Source organism: Helicoverpa zea, chromosome 17 (assembly GCF_022581195.2).
Source record: "Helicoverpa zea isolate HzStark_Cry1AcR chromosome 17, ilHelZeax1.1, whole genome shotgun sequence".
In the NCBI taxonomy this organism is placed as follows: domain Eukaryota; kingdom Metazoa; phylum Arthropoda; class Insecta; order Lepidoptera; family Noctuidae; genus Helicoverpa; species Helicoverpa zea.
In genome coordinates this window covers 3,624,837-3,652,343 of record NC_061468.1, presented here as the reverse complement: position 1 = coordinate 3,652,343, position 27,507 = coordinate 3,624,837, and the positions used below count along the sequence as shown (strand labels likewise).

Genomic DNA, 27,507 nt, shown 5'->3' with positions numbered 1-27,507 from the left:
CTTAACTATTCCACTTTTATTACCTTAATTGAAATGCATTATAATATTAATCGACAAATACGAGGTATTGAACGAGAATTTTTTTTACCGACTTCAAAAAATGGAGGAGTTTCTCACTCAGTTCGTTTGTATTCTTTTTACGTAAGTACGTGCATATTAACTCCGTCGTTTACCAACCGATTTAAACAATCATTTTATTGTTTGAAAGGATTTACTTTCCAAATAGTTCCTTTGTTATTCGGTCCAGGGTCTGGTGATAGAAACCTTAAAACAATAGGGAACTCTCGGAAATTGTAAGCACATATCGAATAAAAACTTGTCATTCGGGTATATGTCTCCGACACCACAAAACTGTGGAGGTTAAGACCTGACCTGCCGATGGAGACGACAGTGAGACGAGGGAACTCCTCAACGGTAACTATTTACTACCTCGTGTTCGAGCTTATTTAATTCGTCCTGATAAGATTTTTCCATTGCCATTACGGATATTAATTGCATGACGCTACACGAACTTAGGACTGATTGTAGTAGATAGAGACTGAAAAGCAAGAGAAACAACAATTACCTTTAAACGTCTATTTCTGTTATTTTATCCTGTTAACAGTGAAACCACTAACTATCTGAATGTTATTTCAAGAAAAGAAGGTTGTTAGGTTTGTGGCTGCTTAAAATGGCTAGCTAACAATGGCTGGCTAACATGAGAACCGGTTTTTCTCTTGACCTCTGGGACCGATTTCAAAAATATTTGGAGTCCGTCTTAAGAGTGAAGTAAAGAACCTATTCTAACCATTCCCACTACTGGGCAAATGGCTTGGGCTTTATAAAGTGACTGTTCAAGTTTAACATTATAACCGGTTTTTTTCGGGACCTCTGGGACCGATTTCCAAAATATTTGGATTTCGTGTTAACAGTGCAGTAAAGAACCTATTTCGACCACTTTCACTACTGGGCAAATGGCTCAGGCTTTGTTAAGTGACTATCTATGGAGAACATTTGAACCGGTTCTTCTCGGGACCTCTGGGACCGATTTCAAAAATATTTGGATTCCGTCTTAAGAGTGAAGTAAAGAACCTATTCTAACCATTCCCACTACTGGGCAAATGGCTTGGGCTTTATAAAGTGACTGTTCAAGTTTAACGTTATAACCGGTTTTTCTCGGGACCTCTGGGACCGATTTCCAAAATATTTGGATTTCGTATTAACAGTGCAGTAAAGAACCTATTTCGACCACTTTCACTACTGGGCAAATGGCTCAGGCTTTGTTAAGTGACTATCTATGGAGAACATTTGAACCGGTTTTTCTCAGGACCTCAGGGACCGATTTCAAAAATATTTGGATTTCGTGTTAACAGTGCAGTAAAGAACCTATTTCGACCACTTTCACTACTGGGCAAATGGCTCAGGCTTTGTTAAGTGACTATCTATGGAGAACATTTGAACCGGTTTTTCTCGGGACCTCTGGGACCGATTTCAAAAATATTTGGATTCCGTGTTAAGAGTGAAGTAAGGAACCTATTTTAACTATTCCCACTACTGGGCAAACGGCTTGGGCTTTGTAAAGTGACTGTTCAAGTTGAACATTAGAACCGGTTTTTCTCGGGACCTCTTGGACCGATTTCCAAAATATTTAGATTTCGTGTTAACAGTGCAGTAAAGAACCTATTTCGACCACTTTTACTACTGGGCAAATGGCTCAGGCTTTGTTAAGTGACTATCTATGGAGAACATTTGAACCGGTTTTTCTCGGGACCTCTGGGACCGATTTCAAAAATATTTGGATTTCATGTTCAGAGTGCACTATGGAACCAGTTGGAACTACTCCCACTGCTGGGCAAACTTTGAGCCCAGACCCTGGCATTGTCCTTTCGCGCTCTTCCGTCGAGGTTTCCTTTGATGTTTATTTTTTATTCCTCTGGTTCAGAAAAAGCAATAGCACTGTCTTCGCTAGCTGCTTATTCATTTGCATTTGCTTTTTTGTGTGGATATTGTACTTTTTGAGGCCTTATTAATTTATAGTGGGTTTGTTTATTTTGTGTAGGTACTTAAGTAAAAAAAAATCGCGCTCGCTTCGCTCGCGATACAGGCTACCCCTTGATGTCTTTCAACGCTAGCGGGTGCTTGGAACTTCTTTTAGTTAAAAAAAATCGCACTCGCTCGCCTTGCACCTGCACCTACAAACCCAATCTATTTCTTTTTGCGTTTACTTTGTCAGTCTTCAAACTGAAAACTATTCACATAATGGCAAGTGGCAAGTGGCAGATTGTCATGCTACGCCTGAGTATAATGAATATGTCTCTAACCATATAACCATTTGGTGCGCCAACACACGCTACGAGCCGTACCTAAGTGTATTTGCGTCTTTAGTTTACTTCTTATTTAAGCTAAGGTTCCGCCGAAAAATGGTGAAACGAAAAGGGTTCCGAAGCCAAAAGAATTCGGGAACCGCTGTCTTATGCTATACTCATTTATTCACTTACTTATCCTATGAGGGCAATAACCTTTATATGTAATAAAAAGAGATGTGTTTTCAATAAATAATAATTAATTTCCCAAATGACATTCTCAACTCAGTGGCTGACGTTTTTCTTCATAAATCTTTTAACTGAATAATAAACCTTAGAAGGATGCTCAAATAATTCAATTTCCCTCCACATTTTTCCTTTAATAGAGTTAATGTAACGTCAAAAGTGCATCGTCAGCGCCGAGTCAGCGATTTTACATGAAGAGTGGAACTTGCAGACACTGGGTGTCGTTTACTAAAACCTTGATAGAATCTAGCATATTATATACTTTGAATTTTTTAAAAGAACAAACAAATTTTCTTTCATTTTTCGAATAAAGAAACAAATAAAATAAAGCCTTGTATCACACATATATTATGTACTCTGAATTGTCTGTAGAAACTTTATGCAGTTGTGATACGAAGTTATGATAGGTATTTGAGCGTTAAATGGAGTGTGGTAAAATTTTGATTTGAGAGAATTCTGCACAGTAAGTGCAAACTAGATCTTTCGTGGATATTTTTGTTTTATGTTTTGCTGCGAAAGTTGAAAATTTTGGGAAATATTCAATTAATAGAAAGATCAATGGCATTGTCACTGTTGGATATTAATATTCGTGAACAGACTATAAGGGTTCAATACTTTTTAAACCATAAATCTCGACGTTATAAGGTAGGTACACGGGACTTTGCCTTAGATTTCCATCAAACTTATAGGTTAAGCTTTGGTTTCCTAGGAAAGCGGTGCCGTCAAATAGCGGCCGTAATATTAAGCTTGGGTTTCCTAGGAAAGCGGTGCCGTCATATAGCGACCGTCATATTACGGACGCAAATAGACGGTCGTCGTTACGGTGATGACATGTGGAAAGTTCCACGGCCGTTTTAACACACCGTCATAAACTTTTTGTTAGTTGTATCATACTTACTAACCTGTTTTATTTAATATTTCTCAAATTTCACGACACCAATTCTGTTTTAGTTGATTTTTTCTATAATCTTTACTTTTTATATCATATATTGCTTCGTGGTTACGAACGAAATCTATTAAAATTTCGTCGTCCTCGCTGCTCCAAGAGTTGTAACAAATTTTTGACGTTGTTCCGAAAAAAAAACACAAATACGTATTTAAAAAGTTTCACCGCTTTCAATAAAACGTTCACCAAACTATCTGACACCGTCAAGACGGCCGTCATGCAAATGGCGGCACCGCTTTTTGAAGTTACGGCGTCAGTTACCGCTCTCTAGGAAACCGCCCCATTTTGTTTACATAGACAACGTTCTGGTGACGTCATTCACCGCTGTATTACGGCCGCTATATGACGGCACCGCTTTCCTAGGAAACCAAAGCTTTATGCAAAATTTATTGCTGACGACCCGACGTATGTATGAATATGATTTAACCTACATTCTACAGAACATAATCTTTCAGAAAGTACAATTTGAATGCACTTTCACACATGACTGACTTTTCGCTTGGATGTCAGAAACATATTTGTATTGCTATAAAATATATTTGTAACATAGGCAGGTATAGGTAGGCAGTATTCAAGAAATGTTTTCGAATTGGAATGTTCCATCTATGAATAGAAGTTGGAGATCGAGTTTTGGATTTTGAATGAAAAAAAAAAACAACCAGCCGTTTGGAAAGATCCTTAAAAAGTCCGTGGGCACGACCTGAAGGTTTCAACCCCAACAAAAATGTAGTATCCCTACTAATGTTATAAATGCGAAAATAACTGTCTGTCTGTCTGTTACGCTTTCGTGTCTAAACCACTGAACTGATTTTAATGAAATTTGGTACAGAGATAGAGTTGAGAAAGAACATAGGATAGTTTTTATCCCGGACTTTTGAAGAGTTCAATTGGAAGCGCGATATAACCGAACTGGACGCGGGCGAAGCTGCTGGCGAAAGCTAGTACAAAATAAATATTCAAATAAAAATACTTTACTCAAATATAAATATTGTAGTGTACGAAACAATTTTCAAAATTGGTTACCAAAATCCACTATATTCTAACACAAAATAAACAAGTAAATAAACTCAGAAGCAATATCGCATACCAACTCTGACTTCGCAATAGAAATAATATGAGATAGAAGATTACTTCCCTGACCTTATGAGACGCATTCTAAGACAGAAACAATATAAATATGAACCGCATATTGCTGTCAAAATAACAAGGCGTTTTGAATGTTTCCCTTGCATCATATTAAATGTTTACAAGGCTTGCATTTCTGTTGAATACGGGTTTAAAAAGTCGCAATACTGCAAGGATTTTCTTCTGTCTTTGGCACTGCTTTTGTCCATTAAAATACTTTTTTTTTTGGGACAGTAAGGTCACAACAGTAATCCATTAGCTATAGTTTATTAGGAGGGCCATTATTTTAATTTGATTACAGTTTATTTATAAGTACTTAGGACACGAAAAAAATCTATCAAGAAAGTGACTTGCACTTAACAAAATCAAAGTCCCGTCTCCAGAGAGCCAGAGGTCTACAGAAATGATTACTTACGTTACACCCAACATGTCCAAGATCTAACTCCACTAGAACCTCTCCAAACGCAATTACACGGTACAAAGCACGTGAAATCCTTTTCTACTACAAAATACGGGTTTTTTCGCTAACTTAATTCCTATTTTATGGCAAAGGTTTTGAGTACTTTCAGTTTATCGTAGCTAGTTCCACAAAGCGGGTTTGGATTGACGCGACAATGAAAGGTGTTGGTTCACAAAAAACAGAACACACACGTTAGGTACGCTTTGTGGTTTTATAAAGGCTTTTCTAGTTGGCTTTGTTTCTGTGGCGCGGGAATAGGCGGATTGCTAAATGTAAAGGGAAAGATTGGCCTACGATTATTGACATAGAAATCATCCCTCAGAACTTTTAAACTATTTCTACGTACTTAAAGTGCTAACAATTATATCAAGCAAATATAATTCTAATGATGAAAATTTCAACATTGTCCGTATAATAAGCTGGCCAGTGCGTTGGACGTTTGAATACGGCCACTCCTAGCTTATTATGCACTAGCTTATTCTATGAATACTGAAAGTCCACTGAAGAGGCCGTTAGCTGAATGGTCAGCTAATTTAGAAATACCCCCCTAGCCCCTCCCTTCATCCCCTGTCCTGCTCAGTAATTACGTGATTTTTCTATCAAGTTGACCTAATTTGACATGTTTGTTCGTATAAAATGGCTTTTGATATTTTTTTATGTGAAATGTTTTTTAGATACTTTCCTATATTGCATGGTAAAACTTTGTGTTACCGAGAAAAGTGTGTATTTATATAGATATTTATAACACCTTAAACTACCATTGGTAACGTGTTATTTGATGTATAAGCTACATTATAGGTACGAAGAAGTTTCATCAACATTCATTTGGTAAATTTTAGGTGGAAGAGCTACCTACTTTTCTATCCAAGCTAACAGGTTTAAAATAAATATTAATTTGATAGAGTAATATGATATTGTAGATAACATCCTTCACCCACATTTTCCATCAAATTACTAGCATTAATTCAAACATACTTCCACAATATTTTGTAGCTTTTCCGAGTCCAACTTCGTACTCAAAGGGAAATAGCCATTTGGACTGCACAAGTTCACAAAGGCAAGTCACCGTCTTTTTCCTTTAACTTTAGCTTCTAAGTAAATATTTACGTGGCTGACTATTTACCAAAGTCTGCTTCTCAAACTTTTTATGTTTTCTTTTTATTTTAAAAGTAATAAGAAAGTTGGTAGTTGCGTATTTTTTTTTTAGTTTTTGAGTCTCTTTGGTGCAGCTGTAAATTTTATAAGAATTTAATATGGTAAATGCGTTTTTATGTCATGATAATTTGAACAAAATTATTTTGTGTTTTTAGAGATTCCATGCTACAAGTCAGGAATTTAAATCACGCAGTGCTGTAAATGGCCGTTTCTAAAACAGTTGAAAGCTTAGCATAATACTTCTACTGTCCTTATCCCGATTTTATTTGGGGTCAACGCAGCGTGTTTCAACTTCCACACTCTTCTGCCTTCATCTCATGCCCATACCATGACAGCCGGTTTCCACGCAACTTTTCTGTAAATATGTTAATATCGTAAGTTATAAACAAAATTATTGTCACAAAAAACAAAAGAACATCTTGATTCACACCACCACACCAACAACCACATACCTATAAGTAAATTAATGAACACACACACAGATGTTATTGTATCAGAAACACACATAGACAATATACTCCTAAGTTGGTCAGAAGTAATTCCAGTGGGTGGCGATGCGGAAAGTTTCTCTCCTATAATCCATCAAATGCCTCCGCCAGTGATGTTAAGACGTAATACTTCGAGTTTGATAGTTTGTTTTGATTCTTGAGTTACTAGGGGACTGTTATTTAGTTAGTTATTTTATTAGATTGCAGGACTTTGTTGGGAGAAGGCTTTTATATTATAACAACAAGATGTTTTGAACTTCGCGCATGTGTGTTTCTTTGATAGTGTTCACTTTGACTAACTTGAAGACATTAGAAGCCATGTTTGGAGCAATCGGAGCGGCAAAGATATGTGACAAGACCTAGTATACCTATATCCTAAGGTAACGAAGCTGAAGAGTCTGTTTATTTATTGTTTGCTTGTACACAATGAACTCAGGAACCACTGGTCCGATTTGAAAAACTATTTCCGTGTTAGATATCACCATTTTATCGGGGATTGCTTTTTATCCTGGTAAGTAGTTCTCACGGCATCTGGGCGAAATCACAACTCTGGGTAGTCCACTGGAAATAAAGATATATCCATAGTTGGATCAACGGACCCAACCCCTTCTATTTATCATTATCCTCCCCGGGAAATCCGGGGATTTGTGCATTCTCAGCCATAACGTAATAATTTCTGAACGAGGATATTGTTAGCTAAGTTATTAATGTTTCATGTGCGATCTTATTTTGTTAATTAACCCCTAAACCATTTAGGCAAGTATGTAAGTAATTGAAAAGGAGCAATGGCTTCTGCCAGCGGTTTCATGTCGATTTTCTCGCTTATACGATAAAAAGTAGCCTTCCTCTACAAATGAGGTACCTAAATATCGAACATTAAAGTTTTTTTTTATATTAGCGAATTTCAGCAAACAAAAAAATCTTCAGCTTAACAATATTAGTTGCGTGACTCGTTTTTACGGAATAACAATAACTTAACCAGAGGTTGATATCATCTTTTTGGTTAAGTTTACGCTTGAAAGTGTTTATTTCATGTATACCAAGTAAAGGTACCTAACTATTTACTATCTGTTTTGGTCATTTACATATATGTATAGAGTGATACATGAATGTCACGAATCTAGACATAAGATACGAGAACCTAACTTCATTTATCTGTTATGTGGACATTTCAATTCAAAGTAATTAAATAAAAATAAAACGCGATTAAAGAAAGAAAATTCTAGTTTACGACTTCTTAATTATCTGCTGATGTCATAATCGCTTTCAGAGCACTGAGCTGAATAGCATTAACTGCTTAATGCTTCTCTTTAAGTTTTATTTCAGTGAAAATATCACGTTCAAGCTGTTCAGGGTAGTGGAGACAGCTTATAAAATATTTTTAGTACTTCCTGATGTCTTGAAAAGAATTTATTTTGATATCATCTTAATTTTGATCTTCTCTGTGATGAAACATTTTGGAAACCCTAGTTTTAAGTATTGCAAAAAATAGATTTATTTTTAATCCAATAAATTATATATGCGTCATATCTATCCACGTAGTTATGAGTTCTATAAACTTTGCTCTCCTACCTCTATCTGATCAAAGCAGCATTACGCATTCATCATTTTATATCATCTTTAATCTTACTTTAAACACCGAAAACAAAATATTTTTTTCAACGATTATTGTGACAGTAGGCAAGCAAGACGGCGCCCTTTATTTAAGCATTCGATCGATTACAGGGTCAGACAGTTTTAGGTCACTGAAAAATATTATAAAAATATTTTCATTTTAGTATAGATCAAAAGATACATATATTGGTTAAGAAAATCTTCAGTCTATAAAGCTGAGCCCAAAAGTTAAGGGCATAAAGTAGGTGTGGATGGGGAAATGGGGATTCCTTTTTAAATGATAATTCATAAAAAAAAACATACAATATTAACATTTATCGCTTATTTCCTATTCATAATTCGTCCTTGCGACCTACTCAATAATTGCTTTATAAAAATATGTCTTTATATAAAAGTAATCTTCTCAAGCATCGTATCCAAGGAAAGAAAGCAACCATCATGGAGAACAAATGACTAGCGGAGCCGCGGAGGTGTCATAACGGAAAATCTCCTAAGAAAGTAGCGCGCCAATATACGGGTGAGCAGGGGACGATGAACGTTGCTATCTGCGCCCTTGTAAGCCTTCTTTGGACCCTACCATTTTTTGTAATATAAAAAATTGGTGACGAATGTCTCACAAACCCACAACGCCTCGTTACTGCACTCGCAACTGATCATTTTGGTTATGCACACCGTATGTACCTACTTGACCTGGAAGAAGGCGCCAGACCTATCTACATTATGGCGCCTCCGCTCATCTTTCCTTACTCCATGACCACCATCCTTGTGCCCCATTTAAATTCAACCTACATCCAAGAGTTATTGAATAAGCCTATTGAATTCTCCTGATTTTTTAACATCAGTAAAGGCAATGTTGTTGTCGAATAACGTCCCACGTATACGAAACGTTTCGGCAATAAATTACGCATGGGTTGTTCTAGCCCGCTGTCGTTCGGTCTTATAGATTTTTGCCGGATTATACAAAAAACCGGGAATCGTAAGGCCGCATCTGACGATTGCGATTGCGATATTTTGAAATTGTGTTCTTAGAAACTATTGGTCCAGTACATAAAATGAAAACATTAAATTAAATTGTTTGTAACTAATTACTTCTTCTAAACAATAAACTGCAGCATGCGACCAGTAGGTACATAACTATCACTGTCAGTTAGCACAGTTTTCCCTCTAAAAATGAAAACGACATTAATCTCACTCTCTACTTATTAAAGAGTAAAAAAGTAAAATGTAAATTAAAATTAGCGAGACATAAAAGGTAACATAAGCCTTTTGGAGGGAGCATAGTACGGCTTCATTATCCGTGTAGCGGCCCAGCCTGAATCAGGGAAGGATTTCAATTATCTCAAGGCTTTTAATATTAAAGTAAAACTCAAGCGGTTTCGCAGACGATGTGGGGAAAAATTTGTACGTTTTAAAATTACGCGGCGGGTTTAGAGCACACTGTAGACTACAGACGCCTGATGTTCGTTTGTTTTTTTATGAATATAGTTATCGGCACGAATCTTGAGCTCTGACCTACATTTGCGCAGAAGTGATTTATTAGCAAAGAACCAATCCCGAGCGACGGCTATGACGCGATGCACTGCGGGCCAATCACCGTTTTGGCCCGCCCCCGCGCCTCACTTCATACCCAATAAATTATTTCTGCGCAGGTGAAGGTCAGAGCTCAAGATTCGTGCCGATAACTATATCGTGTATTAACTCAAAATTTTCATTCGGTTGATACCGGCCAAATATTTGATCTTTATGTGCGTACTACCATACATATCCATACTATACTCATATATATCATATACTCATACTGATTTCTGAGCCCGAACAAACTCTCGGCCGACTAAAAGTTTGCCGTATGCTCTTAGGGTTAATGACATTCTTGACCCTTAGTCTGCGTTGTGAGGAATAAAATATGTTCTTTGATCTCGAGAAATGGCTGTAGTTCGTGTGTTGATATATCATTACGAATGTAAAGAACGTCACGTGCACATTTTACGCCGTCTTGCATACGGTCTTGTAATTCTAAGGTTAGATAAATTATTCTGAAGTGAGTATACCTACTGAATAAATATTGCATAATATACATAGCTAGATCGTTCATCTTAAAATGGGGTACATTAGACAGCTTTATGAATTAAACATTTCACACTATTTCGACGCTAAGTTAAATATGACTACTTTTTAAGGAAAAAACACATAATATTATCAAAAATAAGTTTTCGCTGTTGTAAAAGCAGCAGTGGGCTCCTATAGCTGAAACGATACTGATATTGAAATGACTTTTATTCAGCTTCACAACTTTTCCAAATGAATCCAAAATCATCATCACCAATCCGTACTGAAAATAATAAATTTATAACATATTTTATTCATAATAAATTCTGCGGGAAGCTCTACAAACAAGTGCGTTTTAAAAATTCATGAAATTATAAATATACTTACCGAAATGGAATGAACGAATTTTGAATATAAATTCGAAGGCTCTTATGAAATAATTCGAGCTCCGTTTGTTGGGGTCGCTTTTTATTATTCTTCATTATTTTAGTATATTTTTGAATTTCATTTTATGTGTTGTGGTTGGAGGTCTGCAGTCTGATTTTTATTATTTTATATCCAGTTCTGATGAACAAAGAGTGTGGTTTTATCAAACGTATTATCAAAAAAAGATATCATACCTAAATATATATTATACTAGCTTCTGCCTGCGGTTTCACCCGCATCCCGTAGGAACTACTTCCCGTACCGGGATAAAAAGCAGCCTGTAGCCTTCCTCGATAAATGGGCTATCTAACACTGAAATAAATTTTCAAATCGGACCAGTTCCTGAGATTAGCGCGTTCAAACAAACAAACTCTTCAGCTTTATAATATTAGTATAGACTAGCGCTGGCCCGCAACTTTGTACGCGGAGATTTTTGTACACAGAAATAATAACTTAACAAATTATCTGCTAAAATGTTCCTCAAGAATCACGGCATCGAATGATGAAAACCGCTTGAAAATCGCTGCAGTAATTTTTGAGTTTATGGCGAACAAACAGACAGACGCGGCATGTATAGATTATCCATCCTGATCATCATAATATACCTTATAAACATTAGCAGTCCCTCCATTACATAATACTTAGCACTAACCTTTTCCTACTACATCAAGAAACAAATGAACCCACGCCATCAAGTCTTGTATAAAACAGATTGCATAAATAAACCTTACAGTTAAGCGGACCGCCATTGTTGCGTTTTCCCTCCAAAAGTTAGCGGCGTATTTCCCACGAGAGACCCCGTCTATATTAAGAAATAAAACCTACTTGTGGGACCCCACAGGATTGCTTTTCGTGATTCCCAACGATTTCGGTGAAATAATGTAGGAATACAGTGACAGCTTACAGGGGAAGTGAATATATATTGCATCTGTTAGTCCGGGCTCAAGTGTTTTGGGAGTGACGACAAATGTAGTCGGGAATACAAGCCGTTTACTATAGGTGGCTGAATATATAGGGTTTTTGAAACAAGCAAGCAATATACTTTTAGGATGAGACTTTATCTGTATGAAAATAGACAATCTCTCAATTATTATTCAGCATCATACTTTCTACAACAAATATTTAAAACTGAAATGAATAATTGATTGTTTTTTTTTTATCGCCTTATCTCGAAAACTACGGGACCGATTTGAAAAATGCTTTCAATATAGATAGTCTGCTTATTGGCGAAGTCTTTAGCAAATTTTCATCCGGATGCGTGAAGTAGTTCCCTCAGGACGTGGGTGAAACGACTGGCAGAAATCCAGTACGTTTTTTTTTCCCAAAGTAACCTCCTAAGTTGGAAATATTTTTGTTATCATCCTCATATTATTACCTACGTTACCTATATCTATCATCTACTATAACCGAATATAGTAAGGTTCAATCGTAACATAAGCTCTTGCATTAAACGGATCTATGTCACAAGTATATAAGCGCCGTATTATGTACTTACATGTTTCATATACTAGAGATACTGTGTGACGAGGGTGAATAGATAGTGTTATATAGTGTCTTCTTGCTTCGGAAATATTAAGGTTTCCTTCCTTTGTAGAGAAGATGAGTCTATACTTTAATATACTAACAGTATACTAAGATGAATATTAAAAGACTGAAAAGTTTTCTTGATCGCGCTTATCCCAGGAACCACTGGACCGATTCGAAAAAGTATCTCTCAGTGTTGTTATATAGTCCATCTATCGAGGAAAGTTATAGACTAGTAGTTTTACCCACATCCGGATAAAATAAGCCTTTCTCAATAAATGGGCTCTCGAACACTAAAATAATTTTTCAATCCGGACCAATAGTCTCTAAGAAAAGTGCGTTCAATCCAACAAGCTCTTCAGATTTATGACATTATTCCTAGTGTTCCTAACTAAATCCTGGACAAAAGTCACCACGGCCAACTCCAAAAAGAAGAAAATGAAAGCACAAAGGCATACACAGAAACTAAATTGAAAATTTTATTTTTATTTACCTAAACAAGTAAAACTTGAAATTCCTGAGCCAACAAACAAAGCCACAAAGCTCTGAACGCCGCAAAGCATTCGGAAAATTCTAATTAAAATTAGTCAACTCGGGTTTAGAGCTCAGAGCATGTAAACTACTGGAACCGCCATAAGTTAGTCTCTATGTGAAAAAGCCAGCCAATTTCATCCACCTGTCTAGCTTGTTTCCAACTTTGTTGGGTTCTTCCAATCTAAGCGGATGGCGCTGAGCTTCTTTATAAGTCATGCCTGGCTATCTTAACTTTCCTCCTCAACCCTGTTACCCGAGCAACCCAATACCCTTAGGTAACGCTGCTAGCTGTCAGAAAAAGTCCGCCAATTTACGAGCGCAAATAGTGATAGCTCACTAATGCGTTTCATATCAGAACGTTACGCACACACACGATTAACACAAGCATACACTTGACGAAAACACATAAACATTACCAGGCGATCTCGTAGTAACCTTTAGCAAAAAGGAAGGCCAATGGTGACTCCAGTGGTTTAAAAGCTCTAAGCGCTTAGACCTCGGACGCAAAGCGAATCAAAAATAAAATGTGCTGCTGTAAACGCCGAGTCATAACCACAAAATTTCGACCAAAATGCAATTTAATTAAGTTTTGTTCATAAGGCCATTGAGTACAACGGAAACTTAATTAGTGGTGAAACCAAAGAGTTGGTTCGTTAGTGTCACAATTTTAGTCAATTTGTGTTTGAAAGTCAATCTCGATGTTAATCACAGGTCGGAGCGTCGGGGTGGTGATTATTTCAAGTATAGGTGCTCGGCTACCGTTCGTGTATTAATTATCCTTCGGTTATGAGGTTCCTTGAGTTTGATTACGTCTATAGTGCCTATAAATTGATTTTGTTTTTGAACTTTTTCGTACTTAATATTTTTCAGTCTTATATACTTTTCAGTTCTCGTTCACCGCTCTTAACTAAGTATTTAGTGACTTGACGAGGTTCAAAATACGGATAAAATACTTAGCGTATAAGGCGTCAAATGACTGACTTCTTAGGGTGCGTCCACATCTGGCGAATGCGCCGCGAATGCGCAGCACGCGAGCCGATCGCGAGCTGTCCGCGAGCTGCGCGCGTGCATTTTTGTTCGTGCGCCGCTTCTGCGCCGCCCGCGCGCAGCTCGCGCGCGACCTAAGCGCCGCACGCGAGCGGCGCGCAGGCGGCGCGCGACGTCTGCCATCTTCGATAGTACTGAGCCAATATACGGAACTGTAAGGGCGGGAACTGATTGCGCGCAGATCGCGCGCCGCTCGCGCGCTCTATACGAGCCTTGCGTGAGTTGCGCTAAAGAGGCGCACCGAACTATTGCAGTGACTGCACGCGCGCAGCTCGCGGACAGCTCGCGATCGGCTCGCGTGCTGCGCATTCGCGGCGCATTCGCCAGATGTGGACGCACCCTTAGGGGCGAAGTCATTTGACAAGCACTATAACAGACAAACTGATTGCTCATTTCCCCTTTCACTAAATATGTATGTATGTATTATATGTATTTTATGGAATCGTCAAAATTAATTCTGAAGTCAAAATAATACTTTTCCATTGCTCCAATTCAGCCAACAAATGTTTTACTCCAATCTAGTTGACTTTCATATATCGTTTATTCTCGGAAGGCAAGCAATGAATTTGGGCGATCTCCCCTATTCTATGCTGTGGTTAAAGCGGCTAGCATGGCCGACCATGCTATTATCTACGAGAGAATTGCCAATGAAACTAGAAATCCAGATATACCAAGCTGCGAGCTATTCTAGGAAATGTGTAGTAAAAGGAGGCTGTAGTGGATTATGGCATAAAGGTGATTTAGATATAATTATTTCAATATTTAGAAATATTTATAGGTAAACGCTATTATCTGATTATACTTTGTAAGCATTAAAGGATTTCAACATGTTAAGTTTAATGAGGTGACCCCGGTTAAGTGGGTTGAGGAGGTCAACTACACAGTCGCTTTAGGTAAAACACTGCTATTCAGCACTGCAGGTTCCGGCTAGACTGGAAGCCAACAAAGTTGAGAAAAGGATAGACAGATCTTGAATATATCAAGTAGTAGTGGTAAATGTAGTAAGCGTAATCCAATACAAAATCACCTTGCACTATCATACATTTTTGTTCACCTATCTACAATTTAGGTACATGCACAACACTAAAATGTATTTTCAGACAAAATTAGAAATTGCCAATTCCACTAAAACAATCGTATTTTCCCATGCAATTCCAACGATGAATATTCGAGATTATTCCGGTTCGAACCGGTAAGCGGTGGATTTTAGCGGTAAAGTTATAAATGTAAGGATTATCCTTTACTTACAACGTGTAATTGTAGCTACGTCACGATAAGGATCGTTACACATTGTGAACACGCAATTGAGCGTTTATATGACTTTCTACAATTTGGAGAAAACGTACGAGTAAAGTACGTCTGTAGATTATACCTACTCACGATTGTACGAAAAGTTTTCTTATTTTACATCTGACTTTATGAAAGATTATAACTGTTAAGCCATCATCATCATCATCATCATCATCATCTCAGCCATAGGACGTCCACTGCTGAACATAGGCCTCCCCCTTTAATCTTTGTTAAGCCATCAATGCCTAATAAACTCCTTTAGACACTCACATTAGTGTTGTATAGTCCTTCATTTTTCTGCTCATCCATCAAGATTTTGCGGTCTTAACGTCACCTATTTGGCCATCCTGTGTATTATTACCGTGACACAATAAAAACAACCCATATATTGTTTTAGAAGTATAACACAAACAAAACTGTTCAGTGTTCACTACGTACGCTAACCGTATTTCGCCAAGCGGATAGTTTTAAAGTTTTTATCTTAAATCTGTGGTTCCAAAGAATAGCATTGTGCAGCTTACCAGCCCCGTTCCTTTGAGACACCTTTGCATAAATATTTCTAAGGGAATTCTTGTAAACTGGTATATTCACAAGCTTGTATTTTACTTTGCTGGTAGATATGCTTGCGAGAGGATTTGAAAATTTTCCTGTAGGGAACGATGCCGGTTACCTATATTTGTTGTGGGGACCCGTCTATTTGGGAAGAGGTTATACAGTGTATAACCTCTCTTAAACTTTACTTATCAACCTAAATGTAAAATTGCGTGAAAATTCGCTGAGTAGTTTAGAGTTTATCGTGGACAGAGAGATGCACGCTGCTGAGGTCTTTGGTTTATATTTAATGAATCGTTGTTGTAAGGCGATTATCACACTGCCCCGCATGATGCAGCGTAGTGCGTGGATGCGTTTTTTTCCGTTGTATGGAAATATCTCCGTTTGTATGGAAAACACGCATAGTCCAACACACTGAAAATGCATCCACGCGCGTTCATGCGGATCACGCACATACATGCGGAGAAACACGCACCCCCGCGCGTAGGTGCGGGGCGAGACGCAAGGTATGGCACACTGAATCCCGCAATGCCGCGCGTGATTTTGAATGGGCGTGACGTATATATTTGAAAATGGAACTCGCTGTGCGTGAATTTACAAAACGCACCTACGCGCGTGAGTGCGTGAAAAACCCGCACGATGATGCAGATCTGCACTCCCGCAGGAACGCGCGTAGGTGCGTCGACACGCAAGATGCAGCGTGATGCGGGGCAGTGTGAAGATCACCTAATCCTACTCATACAAAACGTAATAGTTTGTAAAGATGTACTCTTTTACACAAAAACTACCTATCCGGGTGTAGGAAGTAATGCCCTCAGGAAGCGGGTGAAATTCTAAAATATGGCCATTAAATACAAATTTTAAACAAAACCCAATAAGATAGTTACTCAAAGTCTACCTCACTAAGATTATTCCGTAGATACATTTGCAGATCCGAGGCGGCCATGTTACAGTCATGCCAGATTATCCTTGCCCTCTGATACAATGAAACGAAATTGGATAAAAGGGACTTTCACTTTGTATCCCGGATCTAAGCACTATGCCATTATTGTTAGGATTATAGCAAGGAGTTTTCACAGACTGACCTCTTTAGGATTAGCTTGGCGTCGTGAGTTGATCTTACATTACGTTCTTGTAGAGATTAAAAGTTAATATTGTTGATGGGATTAGTGAAATACTTTTTCGTAATAGGCATAGGTTAATTCGCTTTTCGCCTTCTTTGTATTGTCGTATCATTACACTATCATAACACTTGGAAATAAAGAAAGCTTTTTCATATCATCAATCCCTGAAGAATATTTCGGAAACTGTAACTACACGCAAGTATATTGTCAACGGTCACATACTCAAAATAACCATTAACAGTCGGGTAAATCCCAGATGAAAATAATTTTCTGATGACTGATGATTTACCAACATTCTTCATAGTTTTTCACCTAAGAATGCAAAATGATTCACTCATTCACGGCACATGTCATTACAAACGCCATAATTTATTTCGACAACAAGCCGCCCTTGAGTGAACTCAACCGGTCCATTCAATAACGAGCATGACTCACTCAACTGTTTACTCGTTCATTCGTTCATTCAGTACGAGCGTCGAACTGAAATTATTTTCTTCCGCCTAGTTCACGGATGAACAGTGTCGAATAAGACCTTTTTTTGTAAATATGATGCTAAAGGTGTCAGCTCAAATAATTGGGTACCGTTTTCGTACACAAAAAAAAAACATACAGTTTACATTATTTTATAAAAAAAGAGAAATCACTGAAAAAGAGAACTATTTCAAGAAACACATTTTAAAGCAACCCCGTGAAACCGAAATGTTATTTAATTTTATCTGGACAGTGTATCCTATCGCGGAATAACTTCGGCAAAGCGTCGGCGAATTCCCGCGGTTTGCGCTCTCGGCGGGACACGAAATTTATAGAGGCTCCTTCACGGCTTGTAGCGTACTTTATAAATGGTCTCAATATACGGTACTTCTGTATTGCCCGTGGACAAGGTTAAATACGTTGCAGATAAATGTGCCAGGGCCAGTTTAATATAATTTATTTACCGGAGATTAATTTCTCTAAAGCGTATGATGAAATGGATATACTCTTCTGCGTAATATAACCGTTATCTGTAAATTTCTATCTATAGTTCGGCCATTCAGAGAATGCGTTCCTGACACGTCGCGATTGAACTGACGACGTAACTTTGCAATGGCGTTGCAGTTACGATAAAAATATTTTTGCTGGTTGTTTACCGTTTTAACAATTGAGGAGCATTAAAACAACATTATTATATCAATAATCAATGAATGTTATAATTTTGTGCCAAACTGAGTGTCAAATAACTTGGTAAACAATATTTTTCTAAATCTATACTGCGCTATTACAAGGTTATGTCAGCGGTTTATATTTTGTAGTGCTGTGCTAAAAATAACAGGCAAGTATCGTAATCTGTTCTTATACAGTTATAATATAAAATAATACGTTTTGATTTTCTTTTTAAGAATTGGAAAATAATGGACTATAAGACTTAATTATAACGTTTATGAAATATAAAAATAAAACTATGACCAAACCGCATTTTTATACTTAGATTAAAAATGGTAACCCCAAATGGCGTTATGGGCCGCCATTTTGTGACGCTAAAACAGTCGTCCGTTGTCGTTTCGTGCGCATAGACCACGTTTTTCAAGTGTTTTCGATCTGTTTTTATTTGATTACCCGGCTTTTGTTAGACCGAGATATCAGGATTGATTCTGTTATTGATAATAATATAATTATACATGTAGGCGAAGATGATGATGAAGACACCACCTCCTCAAGCAAATCGGAGTCTGATTAATATTCTGTTCGCACATTCAATTCAATGTACTTGTAACAAAGAATAAATAAAACAATTTTATTATATGAATATTACCTTTTTTTGGTTTCCACTTAAATAACTAAAATATAAAACAAATGATTCCGCCAATTTAAAACGAAAATAATCTTAAAATAATGCGGCGGTTCATTTTGAAGGAACGGTAACGAACTCAGTGTTATGTTGTGCCCATCACTAGTCGTGACTAACTGATAGGTGTCAGGAACGCATTCTCTGAACGGCCGAAGTATAGTAGGTAACATTTCGACTATATAATTAAAAAAAAATAACAGCCGTAAAAAATTGATGAAGCCAGTTTTTTCTCGTAATTCTCAAACGGATCACGTAGACGCTTCCCCCACAGGGGATCATAGGCGATGCAATTCCGTCTGACTGGCTCCATGTTGACGTTTCCTATCGGTTCTTTTTTCGAATGCTTTTCAAATTTAAATTTTGACATGTTCCAAATTTAAATTACGGCTTACGATGTAAATTATTTTGACTGATATTCTCGCTTACAATGTATGACGTAATTTCAAACAATAGAATGTATGAACAATGTTTTTGAATTAAATGCTATCGTAATTTTGTCGATGGATTTCGATATTGGAAATATTTTAGTGCATTATTTCACGGACAAAGGAAATTCTCGTTATATGACGTTATGCCTATGCATAATGGTATATCCAATAAATAGGTAATATATCGACATCGACAAATAGGTAGATAATTATGCACATTGTAATTTCGTAAGAGCAATGTATTTTAGAACAAATTGTTCGAAGTGGCAAATGATCAAGTTCAATGGCCTGCAATATTTGAATCTGATGAGTTACTTATATCAAAGAATAATAAAAACAATCAATCTTATATTTTCTTCATTTTGAGTTTTTTCACAGCACCGAAGAAATTGGAGACAAGCTAAGCTTTTACTTAGCTATTTACGTAGGAAATCTACACCGTCCATTGGCTGCTTTTATCCCATTTTAGTGAGGAAATGTCAAATGGCTATAGGCTAATGGATTTCCAAAAATAGATGAACACCCATCTTTTTACATCAACGTCTAATTTGTTTTACTTCTTTGTCTCTTCTTCATTATATTACGCCACAGGAGTTTAGTATTTTCAGGTTTTCGTACCCATAAGGTGCTATTACTAAGACTTCGCTGTCCGCCTATCATTTCGTCTGTCTGTCACCAGGGTTTATCCCATTAACTAGATATGCCCATGATAGCTAGAAAGCTATTTTGTTTTTCAGATTTCTGTCGCCGTTTTAGCAACAAATACTGAAAACTAGAATAAAATAAATATGTTATGGATTCTGCACTTGGTCGATTTTATCGTAATTTTCATGGTAAGGATTTACCGATTTCAAACCTTAGCAGTACTACAGTTTGGCACGAGAGTTTCAGTTTATATTTCTTTTTAGATTTCAGATGATTGATATCATAGTCGCAAAAAAAGCAACATAAAATTAATATCGATGCAGCCAAGTCTATTCACGTCACAGAGATCATAACATTTTGTTGTTATTGAAAAGTCATAAAAACCGGCCATATGCGAGTTGGAGTCGCGCATGTTGGGTTCCGAACCATAGTCATCAATAACACAGTCAAAAACACAAAACATGTTTTATGTACGTCTCATAAAGTATTTATTTCATTCAAGTTTTCAGTAGGTACCTAATTGTCGTTATAGCAGCAACAATAGTACATTATATGTCAAAATTTCAATTGTCTAACTATTACGTAATATGTTATGTATATTGCCTGATGACAGACAGTTGGACAGACCGACATTGAAGTCTTAGTAATAGTCAGGTCCCATTTTACTCTTTCAATACGGAACCCTAAACGTTATACCGATCGTTCAATGTTATTCGTTAGAATTTCGCACCCACACATGCAAATGCCACCCACACAAACACACTCGTCAGTGATATTTTACGTCATTGTGCGTGATTCTGGCAGAGATGTATATAAAATGTTTATTGTGACCACATCAGCTGTCCGTGTATTTAATAGTCCTGAAAATCATGAAGTTTGTACAGTTAATGCAGTTTGCATCTGAAAAATGTATCTATAAGCATTTGTTTGCAGGTAATCTAGAGGCTCTGAAACTACCTCTACTAAACCGATTAAAAAAAAACACACTGTTGGAAAGCTGCAATTTTCCCAGAGTAGCATAGGCTATTTTATCCTGGTACGGGCAGCAGTTTCACAAGACGCGGACGAAACCGCGAGAAAACTAGTCATAAAATTGCCAACTATCAGATCAACTGTCGGCCGACTGTTAAGCCGACTGTTTAGTCTGCAATGTGCAGTATGCTCTAAAAATCCATGAACATCATAGATTATTGTCACAGAGCTCATAATCGGATTATCGTTTAACAATTAGTTCGGGCACTATGCCCAATATACCTACTATTACCATCTACATAATATTACCTATGTATATGTCAATTCTATGATGCCAATGAGCTTCAACGCAAATGAAAGTCTGTTACTGCTAATGGCTTTACGTCATTCCTATAATATTTTGTAATTGTAACATTTTGATAAATAGAAAGGTAAGAAAAAGTTTCTTACTCTCTAGAATTAATGGTGTTTAAGATCATCGCAAACAAACTCAAATGAGGCTTCTGTTACCATCCACCATAAGTTAATAACAATAAGTTATTATCAGCAAGTAGTTATAAGTACTATGAATTTAGGTAGGGCTGCCATCTCGAATTTCGCCAAACCCGGACAAACATATAAAAAACCCGGACATTTGGCGTAAATCGCATTTTTTCCCCGAACGAGTACGATTTTTTTTAAACAAAATAATACCTAATTTGTAATCCATTTACTATTAACATATACTTAAATTCAATGAGGTGCTTCCTCACATGAAAAGTGTCCGGGTTTTCCCCGGACACTTCTTGAAACCCCGCCCGGACGCCCCCCGGACGGCCTCCAAACGAGGACAAATCCGGGGAAACCCGGATGGATGGCAGCCCTAAATTTAGGTGCTGCGGGTTGTTCGAAAGAGATACCGCGGCCCTGGTACACAAAAGGTCTATGACGGAACACGACGGTTTTTAGTCAGTAAGAGTCTGACACTCCCTCACCGCTGCTAACCCACAGCGGGAGTCATTTGATGATTTTTGACGTCGATAAAAAAAAAAAAAAAAAAGCCCTAAATTTAGGTATATAGGTACATCACTATAGTTCGGCCATTCAGAGAATGCGTTCCTGACACGTCGCGATTGAACTGACGACGTAACTTTGCAATGGCGTTGCAGTTACGATAAAAATATTTTTGCTGGTTGTTTACCGTTTTAACAATTGAGGAGCATTAAAACAACATTATTATATCAATAATCAATGAATGTAGTTACGTCGTCAGTTCAATCGCGACGTGTCAGGAACGCATTCTCTGAATGGCCGAACTATAGATCGTTTATTAAAAAAAATAGACTGCTATATAAAACTCAGTCCACATCTTTTCCGAGAATGCCACAAATACTAACAGTAAACAAATTCATATATTTAAAAATAACAAGATAATTCAAATTTTTGTCACTAAATTAGTTTACGCGACCATTATTACTTGCCAGTGCAAATATAAATGAAAAATTAGTCAACCCGAAAAATATTAATAGCTGTGTTACGTTTTAAAACTCTTCAATGAAATAAGTACGTCATTCAGTTCTATGCCAACTTTCCAAGAGACAATGATGACGAGATGTGTTGAAAACGTGAACAATTTGGAACTCTGTTCAAAACAATAAGATGCTTATAATTCGCCCAATATACGAGCCATAAATAAACCGGCTCCTAACCACAACTTCAGACAAGAAAAGTAAATTACTTATTTGTTTAAAACTGTACAAATTAAAGCGTTGGAACTCCTTCCAGAAATTAAAACCTCTAACTCCTTCGCATTTGTACTGACCACCTATTTATGAATGAAAAAAGAAAAAATCTTTAAAAAAAGAACGTGTAATACAAACATAATTTTCAAGAGTTCTTAATTCCGCTTGCGAATTTTCCCTGCAAATATTCAAGAATTTGAACGCGGAATGCCCTCGTCACTCGTACTCGTGTCTTATGTTTACTTCATTCATAAACGTGCCGCGCGCATGCAACGTGACCGATTCCAAATTCGAACAAGGCTATCGGTTCCGAGTTCTTCGAATCGATTATTTTTAGTGAAGTGACCAGCAATCGAAAACTTTTGTCATCCACTTGGAATCCGATTTCCTCGGATTTATTAAGAATCCCAACTTTTCCGAGCGCAGGAATGCTATTTACAGAGCACAGACTAAGTCCAGTGCCTATCGTTTTAATGTACTTACGTAGTCGCATATCTGTGGGGCTGCATCATGGTGGCTATAAATAGGTTGATAGTGCCCGCAAATAGATTGATTTACGTGTTCGTTATACAATTAAAGCCACGGTCGATTAATTTCATGGGAAATTTTCATACCGCACAGTGAGGGCACTGCGGTTTTCCAATTTTCGCAATCCAGAATAAGTATAATGAAAAACTAAAATACGTTAAGACGTCGGGCTATACTCAGTTCCTCTAGGTAGCAGACTGATTAATCGGTAGGAACTAATCCAACGCAAAAAGGTCCCCTAATACTAGACCTTTCAAAAATATCACATCGATCTTACCATCCATTCAATAGACTGGATGGGTGATCCTTCCACAACGGTGTGCAAAAATGCATTGCGTAATTTCAAATTAGGAATTTATCTATGCACTCTTTATGAAATGTCACCTTGAGATGACTTTGTACGTACGTTACGTTTCACCCATTTTGCTTTCGTTCACTTATTGGCGTGAAAATTGAATGAATGAATGAGTGCACCTAGTACTACAAAATGCGTCACAGATAGTGAACGCATTTGCATTCTACAGATGCTTGTGCTTAGATTATGCTAATGTAGATACTTGTGTGAAGATAATTATGCAAATTGGCACATAAACAAGACATTACCGATATGCATACTTACTGTCTACGTTAGACATTAGAGCTATTGCGCTTGAGTACTAAACATGGAGTTGTTATGGAGGAGTCAAAGAAATGAAAACCAAAATAATGTTGAAATGACAAATTAAAAAGTATTTGCCATTCTCATATATTTTTTTAGTTTTATTGTCCAAATGAAAATGTACTAATTTATGTATTTTTTATTGTTTCAGGCGACAACTTGACACCTCAACACACCACACAGCCAAAATGATAGGGCCCTTATGATATTCCCACTGGCAACCCTTAACACCGTACATTGCCATTTTAGTAATAATGTGTCAAATCCTAGGATAGCATTGTAAAAGTTAAATGTTTTGATATAAATAATATTAAATTTACGCTTAAAAATTTCTTTCGCATAGCTTATAAAAAATTTGTTAAAATAACGACCATAAATTTTTATATTACAATAACTAAACGTAAACAGTGTTTGTGTGTGATTTTCTACGTGTTATAAAATGACGGTGTGCCATTAATTGCGCCAGTTTCCGTTCATATCTATCTGAATATATATCGGCGGGAAATTCGTGGGGTGAGCCAAAATGTCGTCGCGTACGGGGCAGCGAGGCACGTCAGTTGCGACCAGCCAGCGCAAACATCGCTCGCGGTCTACCACGAGGTACGACATGGAGAAGAAGCCGAAGAAGAAGGACTTCAGGACATCAGGCACCACCAGCCTGGTGTCCATCCCCAACAGCATCAAGCTGCCTATGCTCAACAGTGGCCTCATATCGCTTGGTGAGTTCACATATTTACTACTTACTTGACACATAAAACCTTTTTTTACAGCAAGAAAAACATATTTTGTCTATTGCGGGTGTTTGAATTCAGAACGCAATTTGTTTCAACGTTCGGTTTTTGAATATTAATGTTAATATTTGAGTTCGAAGCGTGCGAATTTTAATTCAAATTAAATATTTGCTTTATAAATCGGCTAGCATTTTCTATGTCTCTGTTAGCTATGTTATAATTTATTGATGTGAACATATTTAATATTTCGTACTACATATTTTTATATTTATTGGTTAATAGACTTTAGTGACGTTAATTGACACGACCGGTTGTTCGTATCAATTCACGTCACTGTTATGTCACAGCACGAAATTGTCGAAAAGGTGACAGTTGTTAACACACAAACAAGCAAATAGTAGACAAAAGATAACAGAGCGACAATTTATCGCCACAAAAACTTCGAAACGTTAAAAGCTAATCTTTATAAATTATCACGCAGGTTTACAGCTTTGAAAACGTTCCCGTAATAACTAGTGTCTTTAACAGTTGATCGTCAAATATTTTACGTGAACCTTCTGTCAGATTATGCGGCTTGGCGGGCTCACAGGCTTGTCAACCGCATAAGACCTCATTAATTTAAATTAAAACATTCGTAATGCGTAAATTGTAATTGTCTATGGTTGAGCTCGTAGTTTCCAGTGTTACCAAAATGTATTGGGTTGCCCGGGTAACTGGGTTGACGAGGTCAGATGGGCAGTCGCTTCTTGTAAAGCAATGGTACTCAGCCGCATCCGGTAGACTAGTAGCCGACCCCACCATAGTTGGGAAAAGGCTCGGTATGATGATGACGATGGTTGTGCTTGTGGTTTCTGGTCTAATTTTCCGTTGTTAGATTTTTGGTTTCTAGGTATTGCATTATACGTCAAACTTTGTTTGAAGTTGCAATGCTGTTGTAAATAAACATTCATTTTGGTTCATTTTGGGAACACACATTAGGGAATGCTAATGGGAATATCAAATGTGACAATACATAACCTACCATCGGTACTTATCACCAAAAGCGACTTTGGATTAAAATTTGACATTTATTTTACACTGGCTGTTTCCCGCAATTTCACTCTCGTCCCGTGAGAAGTATTTTCCGTGCCGGACAAAGTATGGACAGTTACTGGAGGATAGGGCAGAAAGAATTTTTAAAATCGGTTGAGTTGTTCCGGAACTTTTAGGGTACAAACAAAAACGGTTTCCTCGTTACCATATTAGTAAAGTAGTCTAGGTAGATGGCTTACTTTTAAAAAATGCAGTTATTCCTAGGAAGTATTCATTAGTTCTTATGAATGAGTGAATCACAAGAACGTCTACTAAAAACAATTTAATTATTGAAAATTGTTTCTTCACATTCAAAACAAGAGTAGGAAGTGCTGAAATATTAAATAAATAGTTCTGTTTACATATTCCCTCCGCGGAAATCCCGGTGAGTAAGAAAAACAATCTATGGTTGATGATGGGTTCGTGATAATGAGATGCTCAACTGAAAATCTTCATTCATTACCCGTTTAAATCATATTTTTAAGAACTGCACCAAAGCTGGATATTTATCATGACCTATTATTATTTTATGTACCTATTATTATTTTATATATCTTTATACAAACTAGGCATATTATATATGCTGGTAGGTACTCTGTCTGTTAACTATTCTTCGTTTATTTTTATTTTATTTTTTTATCACCACGAATGGTATGATATAGCAAACCTAGCTTCCTAAAACAACAAAGCGCTACTATTCCACAAGGGTAACGATAACGTAGAATTCTTACTTAGAGCGTAAAACCTATATCCTAAAGCAAACAAGTTTACCAACCGAAATCACAATAATAACCACTTAACAGATTACTATAAGCCATTAGACCAGACATTTATGGCAATTCATATCTCGAGTGAGTTTTAGTAACTAATCGTAATGGGAAACAGCACACGTGTACTTTATCATTATCAAATAACTTTCGAGTCGTGCCAAAATATCGCACCATTTGGCATGTAAAGCATGAGTTAAAAGGCCATAAAATCACACTAAAAGCTTATTTATCTTATAATAAACGTTACTAAATATGAACATATCCGAAAACGAAAATTTTTACTTACATGTTATGAGAAACGAGTTCCAAAACGATATTCTTGTTTGTTGTTATGAAAGTCATAGACTGTCATATAACTATCATTTTCAAATCAGAATTCGGAATTCAAAATTGCAATCTCCACATTTAATTTTAAAACAAAATGTAATAAGTTACTTTAAATAAAAAATAGTAATTTAAATTATTTACAAAGGCATTATACTTAGACATCAATAAAACCAACAAGCTGGACAGACGACCTTATAAAGGTCGCCTGAAGACGCTGGATGCAGGTCGCCTCCAACAGGTATCTGTGGAGATCTAAGGGGGACGCCTATGTTCAGCAGAGGACGTCCTATGGCTGAGATGATGATGATGAAAGCCAAGATTTATTAGGAAACAGAGTACACAATAATACGTATATCCAAACTCATCCAACCGACTGATACGTACTTACATAAAACAATCTCGATGCTCGTTCGGATACAACATAGGTACATTTATAAATAGCATAAGTGGAGCGAATTTTCCACTGCGATACATTCTCTCGCTCGAAGCTCTCACTGTAACAACAATATAGATAAGGAGAAACTAAACGTTATGTTCTAAATTTAAAATTTTAAAAAGAATGTTCTTCGTTCTGATACGGTAATGATGATGATGGAACTCCATTTTTGTATTGTATTTTATTTTCTTAGTTTGATTTTAGCAATTTTAAATGTATTGATTATTTTGTTTCTTTAGTTAAAGATTATTATACATTTATCCGATCTCTTGAATTATATCAGTACTTGAGTAAAAGCGAACAACCAGTTGCTTATAAATTACTATTTCTACACATTTCATATTTTATCCATTCATTGCTAACGACTGTATTTATCCAATTTGTTTGATCATCAATTCCTATTGAGTTTATTGAACCGACGCTAACAACAAATTACGCTATAGCTAAATTGTATGTTTCCTCTTCTATCTTTGCCAGTCGTTACGGGTAATCAGAAGCCAGTAATTCTGACAACCAGTCTTACCTAGTGGTATTGG

The 27,507-nt window shown here is 36.9% G+C and overlaps 1 protein-coding gene across 1 annotated transcript in view; it reads left to right on the top strand.

Annotated features, from left to right (window-relative positions):
* The window catches only part of LOC124638392 (receptor-type tyrosine-protein phosphatase kappa), a 155,933-nt gene that overhangs the window by 59,296 nt on the left and 69,130 nt on the right, over positions 1–27,507 (top strand). The window contains exon 2 of the mRNA XM_047175343.1: positions 23,785–24,355. Coding sequence (XP_047031299.1) covers positions 24,160–24,355 — 196 coding nt within the window. The 5' untranslated portion in view covers positions 23,785–24,159. The remainder of the gene's footprint in view (positions 1–23,784; positions 24,356–27,507) is intronic.